Raw genomic sequence first — 26,022 nt, 5'->3', positions numbered from 1 at the left:
TTAAAATTATATTAATAGAGCTTTTTCAGGATGACAGCAAAGAGCTGGATGAAATCTCCTAGACCCCAAGCAGCTTTCCATAACAGCCCTGCGTGCTGTGTCACAGTAGTACTCTTATGTACCTACTTTACTGTTGAAACCCAACTCCCGTAACGCTTAGTACTGTCTTGGAAGGGTTCCTGAAACTGAGCTGCAGACATGAGGTATCTGCTTTTCTCCTCATGCCACCTGCTGCTGGTATGGCTCACTCTCTGAATATGCCTTTTAGTTTCCAGGACATCCCATGCTGGGGGCTCAAGCACCATGGAAATAATTGCCTTGGCACCCAGTACACTTGAGGCCAACTGAGGGACTTTCCCTGGAGACCCCCATGTGTGTGTGAGGTTCTGGTTGGCCTCTGTGTCTAGATGCCTCAAATGAGTGCACGCCATAGTCTAGCTGACAGGCAGCAAGTACATGATGGCAGCCTACAGCCAGACTGCTTTCTTCTGTTTTTCGGTCTACATGACTGTAAACCAACATTTTAGCTGCAAAGTATTTCTCAACTGATGTGAAATGCTAGTGTGAAAGAAACACTTTTATTTAAATACTGCCAATCTTGCTTACAAGATGTACTGTCCTTTTTTTTTTTGCTAGAATTTTTGCAGCTATGTAAACAGGACCTACAGGTTAAATAGTTGGATGATAATATAAACTCTTAAATATAGGTTATATCTTGAGCTGCTAGTATATACAACTACCCAGTTTTGGACATTTTGCGGATGTACGATTTACCTTTGACAATGGATTTCCAGATCCCTCAAATCTATTCTGCAATTAGAGAAATTGGTAATTCATTTTGGTTTTGATTACACAGCACTTTCATAACATCTTTTAAAATGAAGGCTGATATTGTAAAGGAATAAATGCAGTTAAAATGGAAATGTAGGTAATGCTGTAAATAGAAAACAATGTAATAGAAGGCTAAAATGAATTGTGATTCAGCTTGTGGTAGATGACCAAATCCCAACTTGAGAAGCTTATATCACTAGCTCATGTCTCCCTCTGGGAGACAGGCATTTTCACTGTAAAGAACCAATATCTTAGGCATAACATAAAATTTAAGCGATCACACATGTAAAGAAAATATTATTTTTGAAATAAAAAAAACCAGTCACATTGAAAATTAAAACAATTACCTGAAAATGTGAAGATGGTGGTGTTCTATGTTTGGTACTGAAAGAAGAGAAGAGTCTTTTAACCACCGACCCTGGATCACCATCTGAACCAGATTGGTGATATTCAGGGCAGTCACCAGCCAGCCCTGGTTTGCAGCCACATCCAACATTGCCTGAACAGGGGGAAAAATGCACATATTACAAGAATACCATGGCCCTTGCCCTCTCCATTGGGGATCTAATGTTAACCTTAACAAAAAGCAAACGAACATAAAATGAGCATGATACCTCTAAATTACTATTAACCAAAATAGAAACCAGAAAGTAAACCACAGTTGGATTGGTAGGAACAACCCCCAAACTCTCGTAGCACTTGTACACCACTTCCTGTAAAGTGCCAAATATTTAGCTGTTTGTAGGGTAGCACATAGAGCCAGGAAATACTGGTACCCAGCAATAAAACAGAGAAAAACTCAATCTACTTTAAGAACAAATACCTATATAATTCACTGTATCAAGAGCACTGGAAGCCGGATTTAAAGAGTGAATCTCTGGAAGTCTTTTCCAAAGTTAGTATCAGTAATAGTAAGGCAATAGGTTTTTTGCCAGAAATTTATTTTCTCCAAAAAGTGGACTAAAGACAGAGCCTCGGTTTTCAATGAAAATAATATACTACACACTTACAAATAGGGCTACTGCCAGTGGTACAAGTGGAAGGATGAGAAACTATTCATATTAGCCTATACATTTAATCTACTGTTTTATGGACAAACAAACGGCTGCATTTGCTTAAGGCAAAACTAAACAGTGAAATCTTATTTAAACAAAGGAGAAGTTTACACAGGCAAAGCTATTTCAATTAAATTAGATTCTGGAGAATGCTGACTTAAAGACACATAAGTTAATATCATGATCTGAGGCAGCTACTTTATACAGTTTTAGGAGTGTACTCTCTTGTTTTTGGGAAATGAAGACATAAAGCTAAGAGAAATGACATGTAGTAAATGCTTAAAATGATAGTTTCATGGTAAAGGTTCAACAATAAAATATTTATGAAAATGTTGTAAAAACCTATTAGAATATTTTTGGAAATAATTTTTTAAGGTTTATTTATTTTGAGAGAGAGGGAGGGAGGGAGAGAGAGAGAGAATATATATCCCAAGCAGGCTCTGTGCAGAGCCTGACGCGTGGCTTGATCTAATGAATAGTAAGATCATGATCTGAGTAGAAATCAAGAGTTGGATGCCTAACTGACTGAGCCACTCAGGCACTCCTGGAAATAATTTTTAAGGCATATTATGCTACTAAAACTAATTTGCCATATTACTTAATACTACTGAGGCAGACACATTTTTCTTCTAAGTTTTGAATTTCCTATTCTGTGTTTTCTAGTTTAAGAAAGAGTACAATAGTTTAAAAAACATCTGGCTAAACCAGTCTGCTGTCTTTTTAAACACATTACAAGGAAATGGGTCAACATTTCTGGATATCATAGTTATTATGATGAAATGGTCAAATGGGGTTTTAGCACCCATGAGTCCTCTATATATGAAAAAGCCTCATACTAATGCAATACATACATTTATATGTACGTATATGTGTATATCAATGTGTATACTTGTATGAATGTACATGTTTATCAATCTAGGGAAAATTGGCTTGCATTCTTCCCGTTTCTCTGCACAGTTGATTAAAATACTCTGTTTTTCTTTGAAGCGTATGAGACAAAAAGATCATGAGGAACACTGTACTCAGACCAAAGGGGGAAAAAAAACCCCAGCATTAGTTCACAAGTCACAACTCTTGAGTTATGTAAGGGAATCGAAAAGAAAAAAGAAATGAATAATTATACCTAATGCAGATCATGATGGTGTTAGAAGTTGTAATGTGGGTAACTATGGCGATTTTACATTATAACTTGACTGGAAATAAATTCCAGACCAAAAGCTCACATACATGAAGAGCTCGATGGATGGACCATATGTTTTTAACTTTGAAGTTTTCATGATGAAGTTGAAAGATTTCATAAAATTTACGAGCATTCCCCACAATTTTTCATTGTATGATCCAGATGTGAAAATGTAAAAAATCATGCAAAGTGATTGCTTACATGAAGTAAATGAAAAGCCATGTCATGAATTGAAAACTATTATTTCTCTTGTTTTAATTTAGAGAAAAGGCAGGTAGGGAGATCAAGAATCTGGAATAAAAAAAGGTTTTGCAACCACCCAAATGTGGTGAGCCAAGTGTTGCTCTCTGCTCAATCACTCTCGAGTTGGGCCTGTTTTCTCTGCACCCCTCACCCCCCACCTCTACCACTGCCTTACTGTAGGCCTTCATCACCTCTTACCTGGAATATTAATAACTACCCCTTTATTCTCATCTCATATAATTTTTCTTCAATCCATGTTTTATATGGTTACCAAAGTAAATCATCACAGAGATGACACTGATTGTCATTTGTCTGCTTACATTTCTTTGATGGCTTCTCATGGTGTAGAGGACAATGCTAGCTAGCACTTCTCTGCATGATAGTTCTGGTCTGTGATCTAGCCCGTCCTGGCTTATCATTCTGGCCCCTTTCTGTACTCCTAAAATAGCAATACTAAACTACTGCTATTTTCCCACTTTTGTCCTTGCTCTTAATGTTCTCTTTCTGCAAATCCTGCTCTGTTTACCCGGGAAATTCTGATTCATCCTTCAAGTTTAGCTCAAATGCTACTTCTTTTTTTAATGTTTATTTTTTTTTTTTTTGAGAGAGAGAGGAGAGAGAGAGAGAGAGAGAGAGAGAGAGAGAGAGAGAGAGAGAGCACAAGAGAGGGAGGCACAGAGAGAGAGAGAGAGAGACACAGAATCTGAAGCAGGCTCCAGGCTCCAAGCTGTGAGCACAGAGCTCGCTGAGGACGCGGGGCTCAAATGCACAAACTGTGAGGTCATGACCTGAGCCAAAGTCGGACGCTTAACCGACTGAGCCTCCCAGGTGCCCCTCAAATGCTACTTCTTACTGTGAAGTCTCCCTGATTCTTCCAGATGGATTGTAGGTATTTCTTTTTCTGTGCATCTGCTGCTCTGGACACATGCCACCATTACCCTATTGTGATTCTTTGTTTACATATCTGCCCTTTAAACTATAGATTTCTTGGCAGCAAGAATTTAGAAATATTCTGTTAACTCTAGCCCAGTGCACTCAAAGAGTATTGTGTGTGTGTGTGTTGAAGAATATTGGTAAAAAACCCAATTACAATGATTATAACAACTTCTGCCTAAATTATTGCAAACTTTCTGAAGGCAGTGCAGTGTAGGAAAAATATTACAAGCTTCGGTGTCAGATAGACATAGATTTGAATCCTAATTTTGTTCCAATTTCAAGGTGTTATTACATGTCCTTATAGGGGAACTATATAGGTACAATGAGGTAATGTACTAAGTAAGGTATCTAATATACTGCCTGGAACACAGATCTCAAAAAACAGGGGCCTATTTCTAAAGTTTTTCCATGATAAAATGAAAAGAACACTCTAAAATAGTCCCATTTTTTCTAACAAGGATTTCCTTTGGGCCTTTTGGCGTGAATTTCTGCATCGAGAAGTATAGGGCCTTGAGGCCCAGAGCATGCAAGGTCAGGAGCAGATCCATGGAATGGGCAAAACAGTTCATCAGGGGAGGTGCCAATTATAAGATAGTCAGGGAACAAGGCTAACGACAGTCCCTGAGGCTCCGGCCAAACTGGTGGATGTGGGCTTGGTTCTCAGTTTGAGTGGGCAAGCCCTGGTTACTGTTCAGAGGTATACCCCTAAAGAAGCTAAGGCCAGGGGATGGTCCAGGTAAATGGACTTGAGGGTCCTAGTAACTTGTAGTGATGTATCTCCGCATGACTGAGCCTACGATGGATTCCCTGTGTCTCACGGTCCTTTGTAGCAGTCCTCCTGACGGATGAAACCTAGTAGGTATGCTCCTTCCCAGAGTGGGACTGAATTTGGTAACAGCTGGAGATCACGGCTCAGTCCCCCAACTCATCTCAAAGTCCCTTACAGAGATCTAATACCAAACAACAAAGGTGGTTTTAGTACATTGAGGAGATATAACTCTGTGGATATTTTTTACCAGCTTAACGTTAATATTAGGCAAATACTTAATCCCCCTTTATCTTTCATCCACTTTCTACTTGGCATGCTACCTACTACAGGGCAAAACTAGGATAATTCTAAGTGTAGGGGAAAATGGATGGGGGCTGACTCTGTGTATGAGACTTTCTCCTACTAAGTTGGAATGAACTTCAATTGATTGTTGATTGAGAACTCTTTGTCATTTCCAGCTGTGACAAAATGGAAATATAATTTCTAGCACTGTATTCATTTATAAAATTATACTACTATTAAAATATTGTCATAATTAATAGAAACAGTGGAGCTGTCATTTATTCATAGGAGACCAGGGGTTTTAACCGAGGTGCCACTATGGAGCCAGGTGAAAAGTCCAGGTAAAAACTAAGGAACTTCTGCAGTATGTGGCTTTATGCCAAGGTAAACCACCACCACCACAAACTACAAAAATCAACCCACCTCTCACTCCCATAAACAACGACAAGTTTAGAAAATGGACACTCTCTGGAAGGAAATTTTTTAGACTCTTGGAGTCCTGGAGCCAAAGGCATGCTTTATGACTCGAATACAACTCATGTCCTGAACATTTATTTTAAATCAATTTCAAGAATTCCCTAAGCATATATCAGACTTGGTCTTAGCATTTAAATTCAACCACATTTTCACAGTGGTGTTACTACTTCTGCAAAGGACAGATTTGTCCAAATCTAGAGATATTTTTCATACCTTCTGCTATCATAGATTATATTTAACAATGCAAGCTTGACAACATGTCTCTCCATATATTATATCAAATAAAATTTCATTCAATCATTAAAAGTCCTAAACAGTGAATTATATTATTCAAGTCAACCTGCATAGACTATATGTGTATATGGTGTCGGGAAAATACTTGCATAATAGTGCAGAGACTATAAAACACTTTTGTAAATAGCTCAACTTTGATTGTTAATGATACCAAGTGTGAGGCAGGGATTAGTAATCATTCTCCTTTCACAGAGAAACTGAAGCTCGTGAGTTCAGTGACCATGCAATCACACCACTCAAAAGTGAAATTAAGACTTGATCTTGGTTTGCCAATCAATTACCTGGGTGCATTACACTATATTTTATTACCTTTGAATGATTTACATTTACCTTGGCTTTTTTTAAATTTTATTTTAAGTAGGCTTCACACCCAACCTGAGACTTGAACTCATGACCCTGAGATTAAGAGTCTCATGCTCTACCGACTGTGCCAGCCAGGTGCCCCTACCCTGTATTATTTCAAGAAGAATTTAAAGTGGTTTACATGTGTCCTTTCCCCCCCTACATAATGGAAAAATAGAAACTCCAGACAAATTAGGAGTTTGATCAATTATTGTCTCTGAACGAATTTTATCAACACAATTTTTGAAAAAGTAATTTTCGAATACATTTGAATCCATAATTTGATTATAAGTACATCTTAATATTTGATATACACGTATTATGTATCATTTGGAATCCAACTGAATTCTGGGTTTAAATGGTTCAAGGGTAACATAGGAACTTTGAGTACTGTGACCGAATTAAGTCAACTTCATTGCAAGAAAATAGAATCACTGAACACTAAAGAAAAGCTATCATTCAAGATACATCAAATGGTATTAACAGGTGGATAATAAGATGTAGTTCTAAGGTCCATTATTTAACATTTTCTAAATTTAGTTTGAAAAGTCTGTGAATTAGTCCTCACTGTCATCAAGAGTCTGTGGCTGTAGAGAGTACATATGGAGAGGACAGATGATGCCCCAGCTCTTCTACCCACAGCCCCCTTAGCATTCTGACTCGTACCCTCTCTTCTTCCTCCCTTTATCCTTTGCTCTCTTTAAGGAACTTTTTCTCTTTTCCTCACATCTCCTGCTAGTCACCCTTGGGTATCTAGTTGCAGTGTACAGATTGCAACAACCACGTGAAAATAAGATCATGACAAAGGCTGAAATGGTTAGATAATGTTGCCATTTCTGTTCAAATTAGAGGACATAAAGATAATATATTGACAGAACTTAAGAGAAAGGTTTAGTCTAGAATGGGAGAAAAAGATTTTCATTAATTTACAGAAGTTACTATTTATGGAATGTCATGATAATGCAAAATACTATGGAAAGATCATAAAAAATAAGTAAATAAAAGTCTGTGAAACTCATAGCCAAGAGGAACCTAAGGAGATATGACAACTAAATGTAATGTGGTACCTTTAATGGGGCCCTAGCAAAGAAAAAGGACATTAAGTACACTAAAGAATTCTAAGTATGACTTTAGTTAATAATAATGTATCAATATGGGTTCATTAATTGTGACAAATGTACCTTATTAATGTCAGATGTTACTAACAGAGGAAAACTGGGTGTGGAATATATAGGAACTCTCTGTACTCTCTTTGCAACTTTTCAATAAATCTAACACTGTTCTAAAATATAAAGTATTAAAAAAAAAGACTATGGAAATTCATCCTAAGCAGCTTGTTAGAACATTAGTTGTTACACATCTGCTAGAAAATGCACTATTTAGTTCAAGAGCTCCCAGAAGTTTTACAATGATGGGAAAAACTGAAAGAAAAAAAAAAAAGCTTTTCTTGACAGAAAGGCATACTCTTTTAAAGGTTGAGGTCAGCTGCAAGTAATGATACAATATTTTGTCAATAATTAAAATGCTATAAGTACATTTATAAGAATCCTTTTCAATAGCAACAGTTGTTCACTGGAACTTTCTCCTGAACTTTTCCCCCCAGAAGGTTAGCATTCAGGAAGCTCAGCTGCTGTCTAACAAACTTAATTAATCAAAAAGTCATTTCCGAGCTGTAACTATGAGTAAAAGCGCTTCAAGTGTGCTAGCAAGCCTACAAGTTAATCAAAATGCTAATGCAGTACAAATTAAAGTTGTGATTAACATTTCACAGTAGCTGCTTAAGTGAGTTGATCACACAAATGGGTTAAGCATTACTCATTTCCTATAGCCCCAACCGGGAAAAGGATTGTTATGTGGGTATGAGGACAGGAGCTGGGGGTAGAAGGATCCTTCATAATAGCATCACATCATCAATAAACCGTCACCAAATTGTCATACAAAAGCTTACAGGTAGAGTCACCCAGGGGGAAATAGCCTTCCAAATTATATTATAGTGCTTGAAGGGAGATTGCCTGTAAATCCACAAGAATAAGTAAAGGTGTTTAACACCTCAAAATCCACACATTTGTGTTAGTTTTGGAAATGCTACATGCATTTAGCTCTGTGTTGCTTCTGGGGAAGGAAATGGTACCTTGTTTCAATGTTGTTTCCTGTGTTCTACTGAGGAATTAAAATGTAGCTCTCATACATGAAGAAATAACCACTAACTGGATGATGATTCTATTTTTTTTACTACATTTTTATTTTAATTCCAGTATAGTTAACATACAAGGTTTATATTAGTTTCAGATGTGAAACAGAGTGAGTCAACTGGATGATGATTTTGCACCATAGTATGGATCTTTGCATTTGGAAGATTAATCCTTCAGGATTAAATTCATTTAGCATTATTTGCTTTTAAATACTCATCCATTAAGAAATTTTCATCAGGCTTCCATGGCAAGATATGAGCTCCTGGCAGTCTTGCCAGGAAAGCAGCCTGAATTAGACTTCCCTGTTTCCATGAATTTGATAAGGTCACACTAATGTTTACAATAAACAGACTACATTTGTTGGTAGACAATTCAGATTTGGCAGATAATCTCAAAAACATTGTGAGAATCCACACATAATAAATCTCCCTTTTCAATCCTCTCCTAGTAAATAACTTGAAAGGAAAAAGAGAAATATTTATTCATTCCATTCATCATAATATATTGAAATACACGACATGCCAAGAACTATATCCAAGTTACCTTAACAGTCAGTGATGTTATAAATAGTTATTGATAAGGTTCCAGCCTACCTTGGATGATGCAAAATCCTCCAAATGTACGCTCAGAGTATTAATATTCCTTAAAATATCCATAAAACAGATATATTTAAAACTCAGTAGTGTAATTTTCATTTTAGGATGCTTTAAAAATTTGAGTTGCAGCAATTAAATATTTAATTATTTTTTTTTAAACTCTTCAGATTATAGATCTCTAAATATGTATAATCCAATTTTGGAAGTCTAAAAATTATTTATTTATAATCCACCCATCTTTTTCTTAAAATGATTTGAAGAAGCTTTCTGAAGTCTATTGTGCTGTACTACCCATTTAAAGATAATCTTTTCATTTGGTCTAATTATAAGCATTTAAAAGTGTGAAAGGATTCTAAGAATATACAGAAGCTTTTATCTATCATTTACTATATCAAAACATTTCTTACAAGTATTGGATTAGCGATTTGACCAAGTACTTCTTTTGTTAAGCTTAGCAATACCTGGCCTATTTCTACTGCTAACTGTATTTGACTCTACAATTCTAAAACTTGTTCTCTTCATTGACACTGACATTCTTCAATACATTGACAACCCACTAAGCATGTGCTTAGTGCACCCATAGGTAAATACTCCTCAAAGGTTACGTTAGTCTTGCTTCATGGCAGTTCTATCTCCTGGCGTCATACAGTGTTTTCATGCTTTTTAATCTACTACAAATGGAAATCATTTGTTAATGGAAATACAGCTATAGTCATAGTATTTCTCAGTTAAAAAATTAAATCACTCATATGTGGAATTTAAGAAACAAAACAGATGAACATAGAGGAAGGGAAGGAAAAATAAGATAAAAACAGGGAGGCAAATCATAAGAGACTCTTAAATACAGAGAACAAGCTGAGGGTTGTTGGAGGAGAGGTGGGTGGGGGGATGGGCTAAATGGGTAATGGGCATTAAGGGGGGCACCTGTTGGCATGAGCACCAAGTGTTGTATGTAAGTGATAAATCACTGGTTCTACCCTGAAACCAATACTATACTGTATGTTAACTAAATTGAATTTAAATAGATAATGTACTATAAAAAAAATAAAGTCAATGAAAAATACTCATATCATTGTATCATCTTTTGTTTCCCTTATCCTATTCTTTCCGGTTTTCAGACTTGAACATGTACATACATACATATCTTAAGCTTATCAATTAAAATCTTTTAAAAAATAGATTGAAAATTCAATGTGTTTTCAGAATAGCTGTGGGTTATAAAGAAGATAAAATTAATATGAGATGCAATACACTTTAAGTTTATTGGAAATGGTTTATAGAGAAATAAAGATGTCAAATTATTGTTTGAAGTTTGGGTTAAAGAACAATTTCACCAATAAATTTTCAGGGATTTGTTTTTGCAAACTGAAGAAGGTTTTCTGAAAGGAGAAAAGTATATACATCTATTCAATTCATAGATTTCCTCCCCTTTATTTATGGCTAGCACCATTCATGACAATTGATAAAGCCTATTAAAGCATGTTAGATGGTAACTAGACTACAGTGGTGATCATTTTGCAACGTATACACATGTCAAATAACTGTGCTGTACACCTGAAACTAACATAATATTGCATGTCAGTTATCCCACAATTAAGGAAAAAATTCTCCCTGCTTTGGTACTAATAAGACCCAAAAGAACAAAAGCATGTTAACATTAATTTGTGTGGCAGATGAGCTACATATTACTTTCTGTGTGCAAGAGAAGAAAGGCTGGAAACAGTAGTTCAAAAAGACCTGGGCATTAAGGAAAATAATGTGAAATCACAGCTCTTTTATTAAAGTTAGATGCAAGGGCACTGGGGTGACTCAGCTGGTTAAGTGTCCAACCCTTGATTTAGGCTCACGTCATGATCTCACGGTTCGTGAGATCAAGTCCTGCACAGGGCTCTGCGCTGACGGCATGGAGCCTGCTTGGGATTCACTCTCTGCCTCTATCTCTACCTCTCTCTCTCTCAAATAAATAAACAAATATTTTAAAAAGGTCAGATGCAAGAATTTACACCTTACCTGCCAGAGTATACCTTTTAGGTACTGAATCCCTAGATTATTACCAAAGCAGGCCCTCTTGTTTACCTTTGCCTACCTCCATGAGGGCAACAAAACATGAATTCGATCTATATAAACATGTGCCTTGCTTGGTATGCAGAATACAGAACATTCCACTCTTCCTCGATAGTAAAGGGGAGATGTCTGCTATTTTGGGGGAATTGGTAGTTCTGTATCTTGAGGCAAGGAATCTCTGAGATTGCTTATTGCTACTAGAAGTTTGAAGCTTTTCAAAAAGAATCAGTGTGATGGACAAAGTCTGCCTTTAGGGGAGCTCCATTAGTTGTTAGTTGTGATTAACCAGTGAAAGAAGCCAAGAACCTAACCTAAGCAGCACTGAAGAATGAAAGAGAAACATAAGATATGTGTATATGTGTTTTAATAGTACACTTATGCATAGCTTCTTCTAGTATGCATAAAACATGTATATTTAAAATATATGCATACTAATATATTATATGTACTTTTTGTCCATATGTATACATATGTAGATGTAATACATTGTATTTTATACATATATACACACATACATATATATACATACATATATACGTATTTATTTATTTATTTTACTGGGTTATTTTGTAATTATGATGGCATTTCTCCTTCCCTTGATGGTTATATCAGCAATCTGTCTTTCCTCCATTGTTTCCAATTTTTGTGGTTTTCAGAGAGAATGTGGGGAAGTAAATGGTTAATTCACTGGTCTATCTAGAATGATATAAAAAACTTGAGAAATAGCATAAGCAGTTATATAAAAAAGGCAAACAGCATATCTACTGGAAACTGTGGAGTGATGTGATATAATACAGCAATTACAAATATCAACCATATTAACAACTTGCTCTTAGAACTGGTTAAAGGAACTACAGACCACTGAAAGGGAACTAAGTAAATAAAAGAAGGTGATTTTAGTATAAAGGGAACAATTAATTAAAAATATTATTCATGATCTAGTGGAAATTCTTAGTTTAAAAACAGTAGAAATTGCTGTGAAATTCTCATATTTTAAAAGAAATTCTGACTAGATCATGAGTACAATTTTACATCCATCCTTACAGGACAAAGGGAAATGGTGAGATATACCTTTATTGCAAATAACCAAACTATGCTAAAACCTTTTTCTTTTTGATGTGATTTTGAGAAAACTACTTAGTTTTCATGTGTAAAATGAGGATAACTGTACTACTTCATTGGACTATTGCGACAAATCCAATGCGAAGCAAGTAGAATAGAGCCTAGGACAAAGAAAAGTTATCACTTCATTGTTAAAGATGGTCTGCCTATGGGCCATCATTATACACTGGATTTTTTGGTGTGGGGTGCAGGGATAGTGTGCAATTCTCCAAATAATTCTGGTAGAATTTGGTATTTACATACATTAATTGCCATTTAAATATGGAAGCAAATGTCTCCATATACCTTTCTAATCAACCTACAGTCATATTTTGTGTGTGTGTGTGTGTGTGTTCTTTCATAACAGAATCTTACAGTCTTTAAAGGCACTGATGTTAAAGTCCTTTAAAATAAATATTAAAATACACAGAGAGATTTTGGTCTCTTAAATTTAGCCTGCAGCAGCCTTAGCTGACAGGTCAATCTGTCGTCTACCACATCTTTTTTTTTTTTTTTTTAATATGAAATTTATTGTCAAATTGGTTTTCATACAACACCCAGTGCTCATCCCAACAGGTGCCCTCCTCAATTCCCCTCACCCACCCTCCCCTCCCTCCCACCAGCAACATCTTAAACGTTCCAAATAACCCAGCAAACTGACAGCACAGTCACACTTTGAAACACGTAGTCCTCTGGTTCTCAGCTCACTGAGTTGGCTCCTCTAGCCCGGGTTTCCCTTTTTCCATGAAACACCTGAAAATATTCAATTCCTAGGAAGTTTTGCTGTAAATACCATCCAGGAAGTAGTAGGAGTGACTAAGATATAAACCTGTACTCTTATGCTATTTGGCTCAATATTGTATTTAGTTTTCATTTAAGTGAAGATGACTTTAAATATTTTATTTTTAAGTAAAATTGAAGATGACTTTAATGTAAAGACTTATAGCACTTTTTAGAAAAGATCAGAGATATTCGATCAGGATTTAAAGTCCTGGAATTTCCACTGGTTTCAGCATGGACTGCCTTGACAAATCACCTGTAACATAGTTATTTAACTTCTATGAACATCAATTTCTTTGTGTCTTGATAAAAAACAAACCAAACAAAACAAGACAAAAACCCAAACAAACAGCAGAGAGCTAATCAAGACATCAGTAGTTCTGGCTTTGCTGTCAAATTTGGAAAATTTAGGCATGTCAGTTTAATTTTTGATACTTCTTATTTGTAATATTCTCACAAAAGCTGAAAACATAAAGTTTTCCTTTGGTGCAACCAGCACAGAAAGTATGTCATATTACTTACTACATTTTAAATATATATTACAAGTACCATGATCAAGAAGAGGATTTCAAAGGTGAATGGTAGGAATAATCAATTCTGTAATTACTCAATTTACAAATTAGAACATTTTAAGAAGATTTTAAAAAGTGAGGTATGCACAGTAATTTTTACTTTTATTTTTATTCAGTGGGATAGAATGGAAATACTAGTAACACTAACATATTAAAAGGAGCCATTACAAAAACACCTCAAAGCAAAAGAATGGCACAAATGACCTTGATACATAATTTCAAATGGGTATAAGAAGGAAAGGTAGGCTGTATGGTACATTCTGACTTCAAGCAGGGAAATACAACTACATAACTATGTTTTTCTTTTGTCAAGACTACAGAGTTTTTATAATCTAAATGATGGCTTATATAAAAGGTATGTTTCTATAGGGGCACCCAGGTGGCTCAGTTGGTCAAGCATTTTACTATTGATTTCAGCTCAGATCATGAGTTTGAGCCTGCTTGGATTCTCTCTCTCCCCCTCTCTGCTCCTCCCCTCCTTGTGTGTGTGTGCTCTTGCTCTCAAAATAAAGAAATAAACTTAAAAAAAATATTTAGGGGCACCGGGTAGTTCAGTCAGGTAAGCATTTGACTTTGGCTCAGTTACGGTTCATTGGTTTGAGCCCCACCTCGGGCTTGTGGTGGTGCACTGACAGTGCAGAGGCTGCTTGGGATTCTCGCTCTCCCTCTCTGCCCCTCCCCCAATTGCACACCATCTCTTTCTCAAAATGAATAAACTTTAAAAAATATTAACTTTGCTGGGGCGCCTGGGTGGCGCAGTCGGTTAAGCATCCGACTTCAGCCAGGTCACGATCTCGCGGTCCGTGAGTTCGAGCCCCGCGTCAGGCTCTGGGCTGATGGCTCAGAGCCTGGAGCCTGTTTCCAATTCTGTGTCTCCCTCTCTCTCTGACCCTCCCCCGTTCATGCTCTGTCTCTCTCTGTCCCAAAAATAAATAAACGTTGAAAAAAAAATTAAAAAAAAATAAATAAAAAAAATATTAACTTTGGAGTTAAATGACTATGATAAAGCAAGGAAATAAGAGAGCTACTATGAATAAGGGTACTAAAATAGACCTACTTCCTTGAGTCCTTAAATTGTTTAATTTATAAACATTAACTAATGCCCTATTTTTGTAAGGTGTTATTCTTATTCAAAAACGAGGGGTTAAGTGACTTGCCTAACACCTTATACTAAAACTAGAGCAGAGCTGGATTTATGGTAAGAGCTGGTGGCATTGAGTCCCACGCATAGACCACAAGGTCATGCTGATGTCCCATGGGAGCAGGAGTATAATTTTCAATCAGCCAGCAGGGCTGCAGCTTGGAAAACTGTGTGAACCAATGCTTTCTAAGGCCAACAATATCCATGTAATCAAATGAGAAAAATAGGGTACAATAATAAAACTGTCAATCAGCCACCACATAAAATTTTACCAACTCTTGATCTTCACCCCCAAATTTCCATTGGCAACTGTAATATTCTTTCCTTTTCCTGACTTGTTTACTTCTATCACAATCTTACAAGAAATTGCAGGAATCAGAGGATTTAGGATGGCTGGTTGCCATCTCTTTACAACAAAGATTTGTTTTTACCATGTGGCTTCTGATTAGCCAACTCAACATTCAAGATGATCATAACTAATACTTGTAATTTCTAATAAAGAAAATCCCACCACAATGTCTGGCTATAAGGGACTCATTAAATAAACTATGACCTTCATATGAAGGAATATAGTGCAGTCATTAGAAATTATGTTGGGTGGGGCGCCTGGGTGGCTTGGTCGGTTGGGCGTCCGACTTCAGCTCAGGTCATGATCTCACGGTCCGTGAGTTCGAGCCCCGCGTCGGGCTCTGGGCTGATGGCTCAGAGCCTGGAGCCTGTTTCCGATTCTGTGTCTCCCTCTCTCTCTGCCCCTCCCCTGTTCATGCTCTGTCTCTCTCTGTCTCAAAAATAAATAAATGTTAAAAAAAATTAAAAAAAATTATGTTGGGAAAAACATTTAGTGTTAAAAATATTTAATGTTATAAATTATTAAGTTAAGATAGTTTATAAAATAACATGATAAAATATGCAAAAGAAAAAAGTGAGAGGTGTAGAAAGAAAAAGAGCTTCTGAGCTTCCAGGGACAAAAAAGAACAATACACAACTATTGCACCCGAGCTAGTAAATTTGATTTTTGTAGGAAAAAGGGTTAGTAATCCTAAAATGACATTAGGAATATGGTAGAATTGAGGAAATAGTAAATATGTTTTGATTAATGAGAACCAGGTTTCTCGCAGGGGGATGGAGTTTAAAAAGAAGAGTAAAATGAGAAAAAACTGAGGGCTGATGGGGAGTGGGAGGGAGGAGAGGGTGGGTGATGGGCATTAAGGAGGGCACCTGTTGGGAGGAGCACTGGGTGTTGTATGGAAACCAATTTGACAATATATTTCATATTAAAAAAAAGAAGAGTAAAATGAACCTTTTGGTATTAGATTGGAATTGTAGGTATTAGAATGAACTCATGGGTTTATAAATACAAATATTTTCACATACATATATACAGAGATAAGCACATATACAAATGGATATACGTCTGAGTACACATACTCGTATCTCCTAGCTTTGCCCAAAGAGAGGGCCTAGAGGCAAAATACCCAGGTGGTGATGGAGTCAGCAAAGATCAAGATTTTAGTCTCTAAATTATTCTCTAATAAAAAGAACCAGGCTCTTTGGAAAAGTCGCTAATTCCAAGGCTGAGACAGGGAAAGTAGAAGAGGGAAGGCTGCAAGTTATGTTAAAAACATAATGTGGGCATGTCAGAGAGATACCAGAGCCAAGTGTGAGATGCCCAGTGGTTGTTGCTGAGATGTATCTGTGTAGCAAAATAAATAATGAAAGCAATGGATTTTACCCAACAGAATAAAACAAACACTCATGAGTTTATACTTATATAAATAAACAGATGGATAAAATAAATAAATAAGTGGAGAAGAAAAAGTTCTTCATTCCAGCAGAATTCTGGGAAAAATGGAAATAGAAAATCAGAATAGTAATAATTGCTTCAGGCAAAATTAACCATAGATGCTAAAAATAATGTAGGAAAGTATGATAGGAAACTGGATATTGCATAATCTCAAATCTCAAAATATCTGCCCACAAAATACCTACTAATTATAAAAAAAAAAAAAGAAGTAACTATCGTGGAGAAGCCTGGCAGATACCACCTCAATTGTACAAGTTAATTTCACTGGTAATGAGAACATCAATGTCATAAGCCTATCATATATGATATAGTGAGGGTGCAAGACATCACTTTTGTGGTATTCTTGCTAAATACATATACAAATAAAAATAAACACACACATCTCTCTCTCTCTCTCTCTCTCTCTCTCTATATATATATATATATATATATATATATATGTACACACACACATACACACACACATTCTTCAAAGATGGCCAATATCATGAAATTCAAGGGGACTGAGGAGACCTGATTACTAAATGCAATGTGGGTTTCTTCAACAAAGCAGGAAAGAATGTCCAATGGGAAAAAGACAGTATCTTCAACAAATGGTGCTAGGAAAAATGGAGGGCAATATGCAAAGGAATGAAACTGGACCACTTTCTTAAACCATACACAAAAATAAATTCAAAGTGAATTAAAGACCTAAATATGAGACGTGAAACCATAAAAGTCTTAGAGGAGAGCACAGGCAGTAACTTCTCTGACATTGGCCATAGTAATTTTTTCTACATTGGTTCCCCAAGGCAAGGAAAACAAAAGTAAAAATATACTATTGGGACCAAATCAAAATAAAAAGCTTCTGCACAGTGAAGGAAACAATCAATAAAACTGAAAGGCAATCTATGGAATGGGAGAAGATATTTGCAAATGACATATCTGATAAAGGACTAGTATCCAAAATATATGAAGAACTTATGCAAATCAATACCGTCAAAAGAACTAATCCAATTAGAAATGGGCAGAAGACATGAACATACATTTTTCCAAAGAAAACATAGAGATGGCCAACAAACACATGAAAAGATGCTCATCATCACTCATCATTAGGGAAGTGCAAATTAAAACTACAATGTGTTATCGCCTTACACCTGTTAGAATGGCTAAAAGCAATAACACAAGAAACGTGTTGGCGAGGATGTGGAGAAAAAGAAACCCTCTAGCACTGTTGGTGGGAATGCAAACTGATGTAGCCACTGTGGTAAATGGTATGGAGGGTCCTCAGAAAGTTAAAAATAGAACTAACCTATGATCTAGCAATTGCACTTTTGAGTATTTACCCAAAGAATGAACACACACACACACACACACACACACACACACACGAACAGAATATTATTTAGCCATTAGAAGCATGAAATCTTGCCATTTGTAATGACATAGATGGAGTTACAGAATATAATGCTAAGCAAAATAAGTAAGAGAAAGACAAATACCATATGATTTCACTCATAGTTATGTGGAATTTAAGAAACAATTGTCCAAAGGGGAAAAAAAGAGAAAGAGAGAAAGAGACAAAACAAGAAACAGATTCTTAACTACAGAGAACAAACTGATGGTTAACAGAGGGGAGGTAGGTGGGGGGAGGGTATATGGGTGGAGGTTGGGTGAAATAGGTGATGGGGATTAAGAAGTGCACTTGTCATGATGAACACCAGGTGACATATGGAATGCTGAATAACTGTATCATACATCTAAAACTAATATAACGCTTCATGTTCACAAACTGGAATTAAAATAAAAACTTAAAAAAATGAAATGCAATGAGGGATCTCAGATTGGATCTTGGTCTAGAGAAAGGGCATTAGTGAGATAAAATTCAAATAGACAAAATCTGAATGAGGTCTGCAGACAAGCTAATAGACTAGATTAGAACTGAGGCAAGATGTTAAATTAGGGGATGTTGGGCAAAAGATACAGAGAAATTTCGTTTTACTATTTTTATCAATTTTTTCTAAGTCTGAAATTGTTTCAAAATAAAAAAATTTAAATGTTTTTAATTAAAAAAATTTAAAATCCATTAACAATAAGAGCCTCATATTTGTGAGGATGAAGAAATATTTACTGTGAATGACTAATTTTAATGTTGTTTTTCCAAATTTTTTACAATGAAGTGTATTGCTTTTATAATTAAAAAGAAAACTATTTCTCTTTAGATCCTATTCACAAGGATCAAACATATTCAAGAAATATAAATATCATCCCAAGAAATGGTATGTAAAAATATCTAATAGAGAATAAAAGTATCTGATGCAATCCTTTTCCCTTATAGCAAATTTAGAAATAGACTTCTCTGGAAATTGCTAATTTCTATTACTATATAGTCTTTGGATCATAATGACTAAGTGGTGAAAAAGAAAGTATAAAAAATTAGTATAATCATATAATTTTTACACATGACATAAAACGTACATCTATAAGTATACTTGCAAGCATCAAAATTTAATTCCTCTTATAACTTCTCTCTAACCCTTGCTAACCCCTGGATTCATTAACAGGTCAATATTTGAAGGGGGAAAAAACAGTTACAGGAAACACAAATGAGTATCCAGGGCCACTCACAAATGAGTATCTAAAGTTTAGAAACTTTAACTTTGTTTATAAAGTGTGACAGGGGTGCTTGCGTGGCTCAGTCAGTTAAGTGTCTGACTCTTGACTTCCACTCAGGTCATGATCTCGTGGTTTGTGGTTCGAGCCCTGTGTCAGGCTCTGTGCTGACAATACAGAGCCTTCTTGGGATTCTCTCCCTCTTCCTCTCCCTCTCTGTCCCTTTCCCACTTACGTGCACTCTCTCTCTCTCTGTCTCTAAAAATAAGTAAATAAACTTAAATAAAGTATGACAAATCGAGTGGCAAATCAGAGAGGTAAACCATGTGGTGGTTATAAAAGGATGTAAAAAAAATTTTGTGTGTTAATTATACCTTTAGTTCCCTACTTCCTGAAAGTTTGTGCTTACTCTATTTAATGAAATATTCCTATTCTTTTAAATAATATAATTTTTATGATAATAACAATGTTAGAAGCTAAATTTAAAACATTCAAATAGTTTAGAAAAGCATAAAGAAGAACTTGAAAATCACCCACAATCCTGCTACAGAGATGGTTACTGTTAATCTTTTGGTGGACACTATTCTAGATCTTCTCTCCAGGCCTCTTGTCACACACAGATGCAGATATTTTACATACATGTAGAATTTACTAATGGAATTGTAATATTTTGCAGCATTCCATAACTGGAAAGATTCTTAAGTAATTTCAAGTCTTTAATTTTGTAAGTAAACTCCATGTTCACAGACTCATTTACTCTATCTTAAAAACACCTTCAGTTTTTTGAAAATTAAAAAAAATTGTTTTTCATTACAGAAATGTGCAAAAAAGGTATAGTGAGGAAAATCAAATCTCTCATAGTCTCAATCGCTTAGGAGTGCTACCCCCACCCTGCTCCTCTTCCAATTACTCCCAGTAAGTGGCAGCTTCATGCTTCCAGTTGCTCAGGAGAAAAGCCTTGGAATCATTTTTGGCTTCTCATTTTATGGGAAAAAAAAAAACCTTTTCATTTTCTTAACTAAAAAAATATTTTATTTTACAGAGAGTGAGAGACAGAGAGAGAGAGCACGAGTGGTGGAGAGGGGCAGAGAGAGAGAAGAATCTCAAGTAGGCTTCATGCTCAGTGTGCAGCCCAGTGGGGGCTCTAACTCAGGAACCGTGAGATCATGACCTGAGTGGAGATCAAGAGTCTGATACTCAACCAACTAAGCCACCCAGGTGCCCCCCAAAAACCCTTTTCTAGTTCATTAGCATATTCTGTTAGTTCTGGAAAAAAAAATACAGGAACCAACATATTCTTGCCAATCTCACACACACCAATCAGGTCCAGCCACCATCATTTCAGGCCTACCCTTAAAGCATTCAAGGTATGAAAAGTTCATTGATAGGGTTTCAGAATCTACACTGCAACTAACCTTCAAGAAATACCACAGGACAAGTTTTCAGGTACTTTCAAAAAAGAATATTCACAATTACCTGAAAAGGCTATAGAAATACTCTTCCCTTTTTTGAACTATGTATCTCTGTGAGGCTGGCTTTTTCTTCATAGATTTCATGACTTTTTTTTTCATATAACACATTTTAATAGACTGATTACAAAAAGATATGTGAATCTAGCTGACTTCTATTAAGCTAAACATTAAAGATATTTGCAAAAATGTAATTAATTACACATTTCACTAATTTTCTTTATTGTCTTGAAAAATACTTTTCCTGAAAAATCATGTTATTTTTATGTTAACATATAATGGGGTTGTTATTGTTATTTTTAAATAACATAATATTTGAAAATTTTTCAGTTTTAATTACTATGGTAAGTATTCATAGATATAACTAACATAACCACTAGTAAACCACTGTTCTAGCAGCTTCCCTCTCAGAGGAAAGTCCAAAATTCTTTTTTTTTTTTTAATTTTTTTTTTTTTTTAGAATGGTAGAAAATATTTATTTGCAAGTCACATTTCTTTTTTTTTTTTTTATATATGTGAAATTTATTGACAAATTGGTTTCCATACAACACCCAGTGCTCATCCCAAAAGGTGCCCTCCTCAATACCCATCACCCACCCTCCCCTCCCTCCCACCACCCATCAACCCTCAGTTTGTTCTCAGTTTTTAACAGTCTCTTATGCTTTGGCTCTCTCCCACTCTAACGTCTTTTTTTTTTTTTTCCTTCCCCTCCCCCATGGGTTCCTGTTAAGTTTCTCAGGATCCACATAAGAGTGAAACCATATGGTATCTGTCTTTCTCTGTATGGCTTATTTCACTTAGCATTACACTCTCCAGTTCCATCCACGTTGCTACAAAAGGCCATATTTCATTTTTTCTCATTGCCACGTAGTATTCCATTGTGTATATAAACCACAATTTCTTTTTTTAACGTTTTAACGTAAATTTTTTTTTTAACGTTTATTTATTTTTGAGACAGAGAGAGACAGAGCATGAACGGGGGAGGGGCAGAGAGAGAGGGAGACACAGAATCAGAAGCAGGCTCCAGGCTCTGAGCCATCAGCTCAGAGCCCCACGCGGGGCTCGAACTCACGGACCGCGAGATCGTGACCTGAGTTGAAGTCGGACGCTTAACCGACTGAGCCACCCAGGCGCCCCAAGAAAGTCCAAAATTCTTAATGGTTTACACACTCCCTGCTTTGACCTACCCCCATTTTCTCTATAATGTCCACATCTACTGTGTTTTGACTTTATTTCTGATGCCCCTTTTCACCTTTTTTACAATGGTCTCTGTGACTTTTGTTTGACTATACCAAGTTCTTTTTTATTTTTTTTTTTATTTTTTTTTTTTTATTAAATTTTTTTTTTCAATGTTTATTTATTTTTGGGACAGAGAGAGACAGAGCATGAACGGGGGAGGGGCAGAGAGAGAGGGAGACACAGAATCGGAAACAGGCTCCAGGCTCTGAGCCATCAGCCCAGAGCCTGACGCGGGGCTCGAACTCACGGACTGCGAGATCGTGACCTGGCTGAAGTCGGACGCTTAACCGACTGCGCCACCCAGGCGCCCCTGACTATACCAAGTTCTTACATGAGAGAGTTGGCACTAGCTTTTTATAGTTTTTGGAATATACCCCTCAAATCCTCCTATGGCTCACTGTCTGCTTTTAATTCTTTCTTTAATGTCACCTTGTAAGCAAGAAAGTGCAAAATGGAACCTTCCATCTTGGTCTATATTTTCCTTATTATATTTCATTACTTTTTAAAAAAAAATAGCAGTTATCACCTCTTGACTTATATTTTTAATTGTCTTTTCCATCTCAAGTGAAATCCGTAATAGCAGGTAGTCTTCTGCTTGTTCATTCAGTACCGAGAAAAGTACCTGGCATTTAGTTTTTACTTTCTTTTTTTTTTTTTTCCCCAGTGTGGAACGCTTCACGAATTTGAATGTCATCCTTTGCGCAGGGGCCATGCTGATCTTCTCTGTGTTGTTCCAATTTTAGTATGTGTGCTGCTGAAGCAAGCACTAGTCCAACTTTCAATTTCATCCAACGGATGACTGAAATTGTCATCTTTTTGCATTTACACTTGCTTTTTCCTTTGAAAATTCTTGATTTACCTGGTTTTTCTCAACAATGCTATGATAAGATATTTTAAATGCAAGTATATTTTATCCTAAAACAGGAAAAAAAAACAAATGATGGAAGAAAATATAGGTATTAGACTCTCATACCTGACATACTCTGAGTGCTTGGTCCAAGACTGTTTTGGTATCAGTGTCATAATCTGGGCAGGGCAGCATGGTTCTGCTGAGATGTGCCTGTAGTAGGAGATGTGCTTTGGTGTGAGGGCTATCATATGAATGAGGATTTGATTCAAAAGGAAGAGATTTTGCCAGTTCGCTATTCATATGATCTTCATTGTGTCTTACTGGCAAATCTGTGTATTCTTCTGCATCCTGGAAAAAAAAATACATACATATACGTGTATATGTAATGTACATGTATATGTATATACATATACATATATATATATATATATATAGAGAGAGAGAGAGAGAGAGAGAGAGAGAAATGTGTTGAACCAGAAGTATAATAATTAATGTACTTCTTAGCTTAAATATTGACATTTAAAACATGGTTTAGAAAAATGATAAGGTAACCAATCATGCCCCTTAGAATTTTGCTTTGTTTAATACCATTATTAACATGTAGGCACAAGTTAGTAATGTACAATATATCTGAAATGCATGAAAGCTCTTCATATTTATGCAATCAACAAAAAGACCTGCTGGGCATCACAAAGTATGCTTGACACTGGGGCCACAGGAGTAAACCAGAAGCTGAGAGTTCCTCAGGGAAAAAAAAAACAAGTTCTACAAAGTATAATGAATGTTATGATATGGTAAGTACAGAGTGCTGAAGGGACATGGCTTGGGGATCTGATTATTTTAGAGAGTCAGGGAAAGTCTCTTGGAAGCAATGACATTTAAGTTAAGATCTATAGGATGAGTGGAAGAAATAAGTCAGGGCTGGGAAAAGGGGAATGGGGTAAGATTGGTTAGGTAAGAAAAGGATGAAGAGCAGAATCATCAACTTATATTTATTATAATAAATTAGATTAGGAAACAATCAACAAAACTAAAAGGCAACTGGCAGAATGGGAAAAGATATTTGCAAATGACATATTGGATAAAGGGCTAGTATCGAAAATCTATGAAGAACTCACCAAACTCCACACCCAAAAAACAAGTAATCCAGTGAAGAAATGGGCAGAAAACATGAACGGACACTTCTCTAAAGAAGACATCCGGATGGCCAACAGGCACATGAAAAGATGCTCAACGTCGCTCCTCATCAGGGAAATACAAATCAAAACCATACTCAGATATCACCTCACACCACTCAGAGTGGCTAAAATGGACACATCAGGAGACTATAGATGCTGGCGAGGATGTGGAGAAACGGGAACCCTCTTGCACTGTTGGTAGGAATGCAAATTGGTGCAGCCGCTCTGGAAAATAGTGTGGAGGTTCCTCAAAAAATTAAAAATAGACCTACCCTATGACCCAGCAATAGCACTGCTAGGAATTTATCCAAGGGATACAGGAGTGCTGATGCATAGGGGCACTTGTACCCCAATGTTTATAGCAGCACTTTCAGCAATAGCCAAATTATGGAAAGAACCTAAATGTCCATCAACTGATGAATGGATAAAGAAATTGTGGTTTATATACACAATGGAGTACTACATGGCAATGAGAAAGAATGAAATATGGCCCTTTGTAGCAACGTGGATGGAACTGGATAGTGTGATGCTAAGTGAAATAAGCCATACAGAGAAAGACAGATACCATATGTTTTCACTCATATGTGGATCCTGAGAAACTTAACAGAAGCCTGGGGGGGGGGGGAGGGCAAGGGGGAAAAAGAAAAAAAAAAGTTACAGAGAGGGAAGGAAGCAAACCATAAGAGGGTCTTAAATACTGAGAACAAACTGAGGGCTGATGGGCGGTGGGGGAGAGGGGAAAGTGGGTGATAGGCATTGAGGAGGGCACCTGTTGGGATGAGCACTGGGTGTTGTATGGAAACCAATTTGACAATAAATTATATAAAAAAATAAAATTCTTAAAAAATAATAAATTAGACTAAAATAAAATGATTTGAAATTAAGTTTCCAGTTTCACATGTAAGGAGCTTAAAAGGCACCATTTTGTCCTAAGAACAAGTAAAAAGTTGAACAGATTGAAAGATCAACAGCTTTTCTTGGATCCATAAGAGAGGGGAGGACATGGGACGAATTGTTGCCCCCAAAACTGGAGACACAGGAAAATGCAGGGAGTCATGGCTAACAGAAACATAGACTCACCAGTGGTGAAGTAAGAAAACCTGAGCTGTAATTGATGAATTATTGGAGGATCAGTGTGGACAACTCAGAGCTAAAAACTCTAGGAGGATCTAGTCTTACAGGGGTCCTCAAAAATATTGTGACATTTACCTCCAGGAGCTTGACCAGATACCCATGGTAAAGATGAGAGAAAAATCCACTTGAGTTTCCAGCAGGGGGGGGAGAAAGGAACCAGTTTGAACTATGCCAGATAACTCTGTTTTTCTTTTTTAAAATTTTTATTATTAAGTGTTCATTTATTTTTGAGAGAGAGAAAGAGAAATTGTGTGCATGTGGGAAGGGCAGGGAGGAGACGGAGGACCCGAAGTGGGCTCCACGCTGACAGCAGAGAGCCTGATGTAGGGCTCGAACTCATAGAGCTGAGAGATCATGACCTGAGTGCAAGCTGAAAGCCTAACTGACTGAGCCACTCAGGTGTCCCAAGAACTCTGTTCTCCTTAAAAAGGCTTGTTCTCAGTAGAAACTAGTTAACCAGAGCCTAACCTGCTAGGGTACTATTAGAGCTTAACTGACCTGGGGTAAGGGAAGTACCCAACTTCAGTCCACTCTAGCCATCCTGTCCCACCTAAGAGGGAAGAAAAACTGAGAAACACTTGTGAAGTCACAGTCTAGAGGAATAGGCTCTCTAAAAGACTGAGACATAATCATAGAACTATAGTTCTATGTGAGTTCAACTCACCAGCATATTACTAAAGTCCTATTTATAGCAGATTTTTTTACAGAGTACATTATGTCTGGGTATCAAGAAAAAAATTACAAGGTATATCAAAAAGCAACAAAACAACAACAAAATAACAAAACAACAAAAAACCCTCACAAAACCAAAAACCAAAAAACCTAACCAATTTGAACAGAAAGAGCCAGCATCAGAACTAGACTTGGCAGAGATGTGGGAATTCCCAGACTGGGAATTTAG

General features: G+C 36.5%; 1 protein-coding gene and 1 non-coding gene across 2 annotated transcripts in view; both read right to left on the bottom strand.

Moving 5' to 3' along the window:
- The window catches only part of ASCC3 (activating signal cointegrator 1 complex subunit 3), a 367,207-nt gene that overhangs the window by 10,629 nt on the left and 330,556 nt on the right, over positions 1–26,022 (bottom strand). The window contains exons 37-38 of the mRNA XM_047101482.1: positions 22,933–23,157; positions 1,179–1,330 (exon numbers count right to left, since the gene is read on the bottom strand). Of these exons, the coding sequence (XP_046957438.1) occupies positions 1,179–1,330; positions 22,933–23,157 (377 nt within the window). The remainder of the gene's footprint in view (positions 1–1,178; positions 1,331–22,932; positions 23,158–26,022) is intronic.
- On the bottom strand, positions 22,619–22,726 carry LOC124529442 (U6 spliceosomal RNA). Its single transcript, XR_006966341.1, has one exon. It is a non-coding gene; the product is annotated as a U6 spliceosomal RNA (small nuclear RNA).

Source organism: Lynx rufus, unplaced genomic scaffold (genome assembly GCF_022079265.1).
Source record: "Lynx rufus isolate CCGP_SWC_20201006 ecotype Redwood Valley unplaced genomic scaffold, mLynRuf1.p SCAF_6, whole genome shotgun sequence".
Taxonomy (NCBI): Eukaryota; Metazoa; Chordata; class Mammalia; order Carnivora; family Felidae; genus Lynx; species Lynx rufus.
Note: the sequence above shows the minus strand (reverse complement) of the source record. Positions and strands in the feature narration are given on the sequence as shown.